Source organism: Myzus persicae, unplaced genomic scaffold (assembly GCF_001856785.1).
Source record: "Myzus persicae strain clone G006 unplaced genomic scaffold, MPER_G0061.0, whole genome shotgun sequence".
NCBI lineage: Eukaryota > Metazoa > Arthropoda > Insecta > Hemiptera > Aphididae > Myzus > Myzus persicae.
The window spans coordinates 1-9,487 of NW_019101421.1; the positions used below are offsets into that span (position 1 = coordinate 1).

At 27.2% G+C, this 9,487-nt stretch overlaps 1 protein-coding gene across 1 annotated transcript; it reads right to left on the reverse strand.

The window, feature by feature from the left end:
* Positions 1 to 6: 6 nt before the first annotated feature.
* On the reverse strand, positions 7 to 8,435 carry LOC111029031 (multidrug resistance-associated protein 4-like). The gene is made up of 15 exons (XM_022307850.1): positions 8,418 to 8,435; positions 7,865 to 7,931; positions 7,709 to 7,792; positions 4,342 to 4,452; positions 4,130 to 4,264; positions 3,635 to 3,845; positions 2,442 to 2,664; positions 2,212 to 2,368; positions 1,980 to 2,118; positions 1,746 to 1,856; positions 1,340 to 1,615; positions 1,108 to 1,272; positions 853 to 974; positions 698 to 795; positions 7 to 632 (listed from the first exon to the last, which is right to left on the reverse strand). The coding sequence occupies exons 2-15, from the start codon at positions 7,870 to 7,872 to the stop codon at positions 451 to 453; spliced, it is 2,022 nt and encodes a 673-aa protein (XP_022163542.1). The 5' UTR covers positions 7,873 to 7,931; positions 8,418 to 8,435; the 3' UTR covers positions 7 to 450.
* Between the last annotated feature and the right edge of the window lie 1,052 nt (positions 8,436 to 9,487).

Consider the following 9,487-nt stretch of genomic DNA (forward strand, 5'->3'; position numbering starts at 1 on the left):
GACGTCTTCCTTATCAAAAACTCAAACATTGAGTTTTCACTTTTAACCAACCTTATAGTCCGACTTAACACCGGCATCTTTTGCAAATTCAACGACACTATCTCTTCCATCGGTACCCATTCTCAGCGAGTTACACCAGGCAGATTCCCCTACAGCTAATATATCAACAAAATATGTCATTATCATGTCATAGTAAATTTGAAGTTGTCAACACACCAATATTTTTTATCTGTAGCTCCTATTACCTTATTACCTTCTGTAATTAAATTTGACCTATTTGTTATGGGCGTCATTTGCACTATTTATATTATTTTGTATACAGTATGCTCAATTGCACTAATAAGTAATATAGATGTATTCAGTGCCAGTACCGGTGTGGTGAGGGTACCAAGTACTGACCCAGCAGTTAGGACCATTGTTTATTGTGATTATCTTTTGGTAGTTGGTATACTATTTTAGTATTTTTATCCGTAGATATTCACCAGCGCAATTGATGTATAATTTAAGATTTTCTGGTGTAATTGCGCGGCTTTTGTTTATACTAACATTATCCATTAGAATAATTTTCCCGACATCAGTTAAGTATTGTACTTGATGAGTAATAAGAACGCATGCTTTTTCTTTGAGATAATCTATTAAACAGAAATAAAATAATTGTAAGTATTACAATTTAAAAAAAATCAATACCTGCTTATACCTTTGATGCATTTATCAAACAAATGCCTGCCAACTGTAGTATCAACTGCCGACAAAGGATCGTCCAGTAAATATATATCTGCTTCTTTGTATATCGCTCTAAAATCGAACATATTGAAGGTATAATTTACAATTTATTTTCAAACTGTTACTCACCTAGCTACATTTATTCTTGCTCTCTGGCCTCCACTTAGGGTAACTCCTCTTTCTCCCACCAAAGTTCTGTCACCATGCGGAAACTGTTTAAAATCTGTTATTAATGCGCATACACTTATAACCTAAATCAAAACCGAATTGAAAAATATCGTGAATATTTTAGAAAATTTGTTTGGCATAAGGCTTCAATTACATAGGTTTTTAGCTTATATTAACTTAATATTTTTGTATAATATTATAATTTGAAATTTTTACTTGTTTGTAACGCTCTTTGTCCATCGGTGAACCAAAAAGTATATTTTGTTGAACAGTACCAGCAAATAGCCATGGTTCCTGTGATGCATAAGACACTTTACCACGCACGGATATTTTGCCTACGGAAAGAGGCAATTCACGTAAAACTGCTTGTAATAATGAACTCTGTAATTGTTTATTTTATGATTATTAGGGTAAATGCGAATAATTATTTTTATAGTTTTTTTTGTACTTTTCCGGCTCCTACTGGTCCGATAATTGCCACTAATTGTCCTGGTGTGATGTTTAAATTAATGTTCACTAAAGTATTACACGTTTGAACAGCCGTCCACTTTGCACTAGCGTTCGAAATAACTATACCAACACTATTTAAACATCCAGTTTTTTCTTTAATATTAATATTCTCCGTGTTAATGTCCGATTCTACAACGTTAATTGTTAATGGATCCACTGTAGATTTTGAAAGATTTGGGATTTTGCTATCTTTTTCTTCAAGCAACATAAAATTCTATACAACAATTTCATAAAAAAATTTAAAAAATGAAAATTATAATATTTCATCCTAAAAATGATATCTAGGTATATCAACATTAAAATATATATTCTAACCATGTAAGAATCCATATTTATTTATATACCTGTATGCGTTTCACAGTTATTTTCAGTTCAGCTAATTGCATTAAGCCTCGACCGAATAACTTCGTCATTGGTTGTTGCAATACAGAATAAAATGCAGTTACGACAAAAACCTAAATATATGTACCTATATTTTATTTATCTATTTTATAATATAGCTGTATAGTATTATAATATATATATTGTTATATATAGGTAAACTTTTGGTATTCAGGAAATTATTCATTATATTTTACTTTTCTGATTGATATATTGTTTCCAAGTAACATGAATGATAAAATACTGATGAACAGTTGAATTCTAGTTTGAACTACTTGAAACGCAAAATTTAAAACTCCCAGAAATGAAGTGCCTCGAGTGTGTTTAATTTCCTTTCTATAATAACATTAATTAATATAATAATTCATACATTCATAATTATAGCAACAAATGAAATAATAGTTAATATTGTTAAATAATATTACAAACTTTCTGGTTTGTTCTATAAGTTTTGCAAAAGGTTTTTCCCAAGTGTACATTTTGATTATTTGTATTCCTGAAATTATTTCATGCATTAACCGTATTCTCTCATCGGTAATTTTGGATGTCTTCGATCGATATTCAGACATTTTTTTCCCCAAAAAAACTGAAAATGAAACAAGCAGTTTGCTAATAAATATAATGACGTATGGTTTTTTTCACAATTTTCGTTGACGTACATTGTAATGGAATAAAAAATAAAAACGCAGATACTCCAATTAATGACGATACGCCAATTTCCTGCCACAAAAAATATGTGACCACAATTGTTTGTAGGGGACCAATCCATATAAAATGCATTGATGTCAGTGATATGTCGAATCGACTAACATCGTTCGATATCAAATTTATTACTTGACCGACAGTGGTCTGACCAAGAGATGTCTGACTTAAACACAATGCCTGTGTAAAATAAATATATTAGATAACAAATATTTTTTTATATTATGTTTTTGTTCTAAAAGTACAACCAATAAGCCAACGTTTATAGTATCATTTTCTACATTATCTACTAATTTCTAATATACAGTAATATTATGACGTTTGAACAATGTTTTTTATCAGTTGAATGTTTTAAGTTGGCATATATAAGGGTGCAATGTAAATTTTAAGCTTTGGTGGTTTGTGTACGGTTGCAAACTTTTAACTAAGAAGAAAATGTTCTTGAAAATAGTCCATAGATACAATAGGTACATGTACGACATTTTATCTCAGCCACAGATACAATTTACATTGTATGGCTCAATATAGTTGTATTGCATAATTTAAATATTAATAACCGTCTTTATTTTCTTTGTTTTACTAATGTCTGTTGCACTCTTCCAAACATTCAAAAAATCTATAGATAGTTACCAAAATCAATCGTATAAATAAAATCATGAAATTACTTAGTTTTGTCAACAGCATTAAACGTCCGTCAAAAAATGTCAATTGTCGATTTATTATATCATTATTGTCACACAGTTAAGTGAATAGGTACATGGTTTTTAGAAATTATATAATTACAGCTTGATGATAAATTTATCATAAAATATTAATATATATCTGTATTTTGTTAATTGTTGTTACACACCAAAACTATAAAGATAGTTATAGTATTAGGATAATTGATCGACAAATAAAAAATAATTTATGAACACACTTTACCGACTATTGTCGTCATTGAAGATTTTTAAAACTTTGAAAAATAAATATAAATTCAAATATTACATGCGGAGTGTTGTCGATGGGTCCCCTTCACGCCAATAGTCTCCCCCCAATTTTCTCATTGTATTACTATGTAATTACAGGTTGTAAATAAAAAAAATTGTTCAATAAAAAAAAAAATTCAAATATTGTTAATACTTATCAGTTATTACAATATGAGGTTCACCTTTCTAAATATGATAGAACAGCATGCAACTCGCATCTTCATCGCACATTGCAAGTTTCTTTCAATACTTGAATGTTGCAATATCATTGCAATTAACAAGGCAAATACTATGCCAGATGCATACATGTATGCATGTCTCAAATCAGTGATGTTGGAACCATCGGGGTTGAAATATGCTAATAACCCGCCAATTAATAGTGGCCCAGATACTCTATAAAACATAACAGTAGGCAATACATCATACATAAACGTTATACAAATACTGTATATAATATTTAACAACAAAAAGTGCAAAATTCATTAAAAGTATACGTTTACTAACATAAATATTATGCTGAGCCAGCAGGTTCGCAAAATATAATATGTAATAAGGACTTATACATTATAAACAATATCATAATAAGGGCCCCGTCAAGCACGATTGCCGGTCAAAACCTAATACTTGTATATTTCCAGACTCTAAACATAAAATGATGTAACAGAAACAGTGCTTACCTAACAATAATATCATTGATGGCAAATAAAAATCCAATGGATATATATTTATAGCCAAACATTTTAATCAAAACTCTCGGCAGACTAGGTGTACGATTCTCAGAGTATGCATTGGTCAATTCTAAATGCCATTCCCTAAAAATAAATCAAAAATTAATTTAATCTAATTATCATAATAATATGAAAATGACTTTGAGTTTATATTTATTTACTTTTCCAATTGATCGCCTAATGATGATGATATCTGATCATCCATTGTCGTATACAAATCGGTTTCATTTAAATCTCTGGTTCGTCCTGTTTTGAACAGGTTTAACATCCAACTAAACAAAAAATAATATTATTAGTTAATTTCATATTAACATGTGCCAATTGTGTTTATATTATTATTTATTGCAATTATAGAACACAATCCATATACTTACAAATAGGTCCAAAATCTATAATATATTTCAATTAGCCATTTAATATAGTAGTTAGTAGTAAGTATAATAACTATTTCAATATTTGAAAAATAATAAAAACAACAACTATGCTACTGCAAGATAAAAATATATTGATGAACGTATAAAATATTAAATGCAGTAATATTTTACTTGTATACATTTATATTTAAGTATAATTAATAGTTTCATTAATAATAATAATAATTTTAGTTTTATTAACGTAGTATTAAATATATATATTACATTTCACTAATTGCACATTGGTAAGTATTATAAAAAAGTTATATTTTTAGTTATATCAGACTGTATTATAATTATATTTAGTAATCGACTTAAAAAAAAAAATATTATATTTAAAATAACTTTTTATATAAATTAATAAATAAAGTATATTTTAAAGGGAGTATTAAGAGAATCCTTAAAAGTCTTACAATTTCAGAAGATCACATTTAGTTCAATTAGTTTAAAAATTAGAGTGAATTAACTTCTAATAAAATTGAAAGGTAAATTATTATCAAGGGCATCTCATGGGCTTTTTATTTTATTTTTATTTTAAAGCGAGTTATTTTAAAATTGTAAATTGTCTGTACATCTTAAAATACTCATAACTCGCTTCAAAGTTTAAAATAAAATAAAAAGCCCACGAGATGCCCTAGATAATAATCTCACCTTTCAATTTTATAAGAAGTCAAATCACTTTAATTTTTAAGCTAACGGAGCTAAACGTGACCAGCTGAGCGTAACATTTTGTATGGTATATCGGTATGCACTTGTAAGACGGAGGTAACACATGCAAATATAACGTCCTCTTAACAAAAAAAAATGAATTTTAATCCTTGATGTTTATTGCTTTTTTGATCGTTCAACAGTACATAAATAACACTTAATACACAGGGTAGTAATTCAACATTTATTTTACAGCCATTTTATCATACGAATATTCAAAATAGTGAAAAATATATAGCACAAAAGTTTTTTATTCAGAAACATCTATTATGATAATCTTATAATTGCTTACAATATTTTAGGGTGGGTTTTAGGGGGTCAACTTTAGAAATTCAAATAGAAAACTCTCCTTTTTTAAATAGCTCTCAGCATAGCGTTTTGCATTAATTAATGTTGTTCATGCATTAAAATGTATTTAAAAATGTCTTCACATTATGTTTGCAAAAAAGTATTGGTTCCCATTTGAATTTCTAAAGTTAACTCCGCAAAACCTTCTTAAAATATTGTAAGCAATTATAAAATTATGAAATCATATTAGATGTTTCTGAATCAAAAAACGTTTGTATTATATATTTTTCACTATTTTGAATATTTATATAATAAAATGGCTGTAACATCAATTTTGAATCACCCTGTATAAACATGTGGGTAGTTGTTATCAAGTGTTTCGAAAAATAATCAGCCTAGTGTTCAGAGACAGAAGTATGATATGCATTTTTGATGATAAACAATATGTGTTAATAAAAAATACGTTTACCTAAGGTTTTATTATCTTATTTTAATAATTACAATACTACAGACTACAGTAATACATACGTCCTACTATTTCTACATAACAGATTGCAAAACAATAATATTAAACTAAGGCGTTCACAAATTTGATGAATATCACACTATAGGTAATAATATAAAATAAGCTCTTACATACCTTCCACTGAAGTCCCAAAAGCTTTATATTTTGAAATAAACTCAATCTATTATACGTTTACAACACCCATACATCCCAAGTACCATAAAACACTTTGCTTTAATGCAACATATATGTATAATATTATGAGCTATGACAATATAAATATTAAATACTATGATCATGTATATATTTGTTGGGGGGTTGTTGTTTAAAATATTAACCACTCATTCACTCAAACAAAATATTATAATATCACAGACAAAACGAGCAGCATGATACCAGATGTAGACTAAAAATTGTAATGACCGTTTCAGCCAAAAAAATTTTGAAACCACTGATATTAATTTTGAGGAAATAATATATATTAGGTGTGTAATATGCTAAGTAATAGTAGTAATACTACATGTAACTGTGCTTTGGAAATAAGCCAGTGTTTTTCGGTGCAAACTATCATAGCCATAATATTTTTACATTGCACCTACGAAAAAAAAATTAATTATTAAAATTCCTCATTGTAGCTGTGGACTACAACAGTACTGCTTCTGATATAGAATCATAAAACTTATCAGTTATTTTCAATTAATAAATATGTGTTTTTTTTATTTTTATATATACATATATTAAAATATATTTTTTGTATCTATAGAACAAATTAATATTGCTTTGGTGTGATTGTTACTGGAGAGGGGTGTAGTTAATTTTGTGTGGAACGCTATTTCATCCTGCATTCGATTTCCAAATCAAAAACTGACAATAACAGTAAACAGTAAGTTGATAACCGTTGATAACGACAATAGGTATACCTAAATAACTTATACCTAAATATAGCTCCCTTTAGTAAAGTTTTTCTTATAAGAACTATAGTTTAGTTGTACATAATTATTTCATATATATTTTTAACAATACATTTTAAAACATTTTAGTATGATCGATAAGTGATTTTTAAATACCATAATATTGACTTAAATTTGTATGAAATGAAACAAAAGTTATCGGTGTACGAGAATAACCAGATACTCACTTGACTAAACTTATTTTTAAATGTATACTTTTTCTGTCAACTAACACTCTACACTTATACCCTACTGTGACATATTGATTTTTTTAAAGCCAATATTGATATTTATCAATATAAAATTTATTTTTATAATTATATGTTTTTAAATTAATGATTATGTAATGATTACAAAATGTTTTTATCGTTGTTTGCGAACACTTGAAATCGTTACATTTTTACGCTATTGCATGGTAATATAATATGCGTACGTGAGAATGACCGTCAGATTAACTTATTGTAATATATTGGTACAAAATAAATAGATGGACTTGAATATTTTACGTACGTGGTATTTAGAAGGTCCTATCATAAAATATTTACGGTTTTATAGTAAGTGAAAACCGTGCTTATTATTTACAATGTTATATAAAACTAATTGCTATTTAAATGGTTAAATGCACCTTAAAAAAATTAAATCAAATTAAATTAAATTCGTTTACCCATAAGTAATGATTTCAAAAATATTTGCATTAGATCTTGGATGAAGAGGTTGTTTCATTTCACAATTGTCATCTATTATAGACCTAAAACAATAATTAATAATAATGATAAACTACCTATTCTAATAAATATTTTGAATATTTTCTACAACTAACCTGTTCATGACGAAGACGCTCTATTAATATGCTATTATGAATAAAGAGTTACTTTAAATTCCGTTTTCTAAAAAAAAAAAATATATACATTTATATTTATTCACTCAGAGGTAATATTACATTATCAGTTGATGATAATAACATTTTTATTATAAGGACACCATGCTCACATGTATTATTACGTCATATTCAATTTAGTATCGCATAACATGGAAAATTGTGCGTTCAGAAGATTCTATTTTACTCTATTTCATCTGAATAATTTAGTTGTTCTCCTATTATGCAGGCTGAGAAAAATTCCAATACTTCAAGTACTACTAAAGCTTGTGACTTGTGAGTCATTATATTTAATCCTTATATTAACAAATTTGTAGTTTTAAAAAAAATTCAAACAGATCCTACCATATATTAATTATATTGCAGTGCTTCGAAGCAATAACAATTCGCTTAAAGTCAAAATAATTTATTACGGTTGAAATATAACAATATGCGCTTTATTAAACAGATTCATGAAAATAATTATTAGTTTTCAACAATTAACTCTAGTACTGACTTAATGTGAAAGTGCTCATCCAAATGTAGATTCTGAAATTGTTCTTATTTAAAGCCCTATTTATCTGTTCAAGGAAATTAATGACTTTTATGTCCCATACTCTCATTTGACTATGATAAATAGTATAAATATATACACATTATACAATTTTCTCAGAATAGGTACATTCTCTACGTATCGGGTGTCACCACAATAATTTAACCTTGCATTTCATATTATTGAACAATTTTTACAAAAATATTATGCAATAATATATAATTCCATACTATTATGAATATTATGTTATACGACAATCATTATTGACAATATTGACTATTGAGTTATTAAAGTTATTACCTATATAACATATTAATTCAGATTTCAGACTAAATATAATATATATACATTAGGTATATTATGTAGATATACCTACAGTTGTGTGAAATACAAAGTATGAAACAGCAGCAGCCAAATACGTACATAAACACAAAAATAATAAATTGTATTCATTTTTTTTTAAATTGTTTACAATCTATATTTTTTCAATCTATTCTTTATTAATAGTATTGACAGGAGGTTAGCAAGGGCAGGCACTCAGCAGTACCGCCCGATTAAGTAAATTGTATTCATAAAAATAAAATAGAAAAGTTAATCAAAATATTTCGAAACTCGGCCCAATAATTTTTATCGATAAAATATAATAAAGATGCTATAGACGACAACTACTTAACCTAATACATGAAATAAATAACTCATTGTAATTCTAGTTTTAATTCGACTAACCCATATAATATTTATTCCGCCATAACCAAATTAAGCAATGCAAACCGAAACAATTATTAAAACAAACAAAATTCTAAAACTCAAAATAATTGTCTTAATAATCACGATTCAATAGTTTAAAAATAAAGAAATATCAGTGAATGAATACGTCGAATACATAGCTTTCTACTTCAAAAGATTCAGTATACACATTTGAATGTATATGATAAAATTGTAGAGTAGGTACCGTTACAACGAATTTTCACACTTTTTATTTTTTTTAAATATGAAAATGAAACAAAATAATTTTTGTACGATCATGAGAATCT

Bases quoted from the DNA above. Each gene is read 5' to 3' on its own strand.
- LOC111029031 (XM_022307850.1), bottom strand. The intron at 2,665-3,634 runs GTGAACCTCATA...TATTTTACACAG, and splicing joins GTTCTATCATATTTAGAAAG to GCATTGTGTTTAAGTCAGAC. The intron at 2,369-2,441 runs GTACGTCAACGA...TTTCATTTTCAG, and splicing joins ATTTTTTATTCCATTACAAT to TTTTTTTGGGGAAAAAAATG.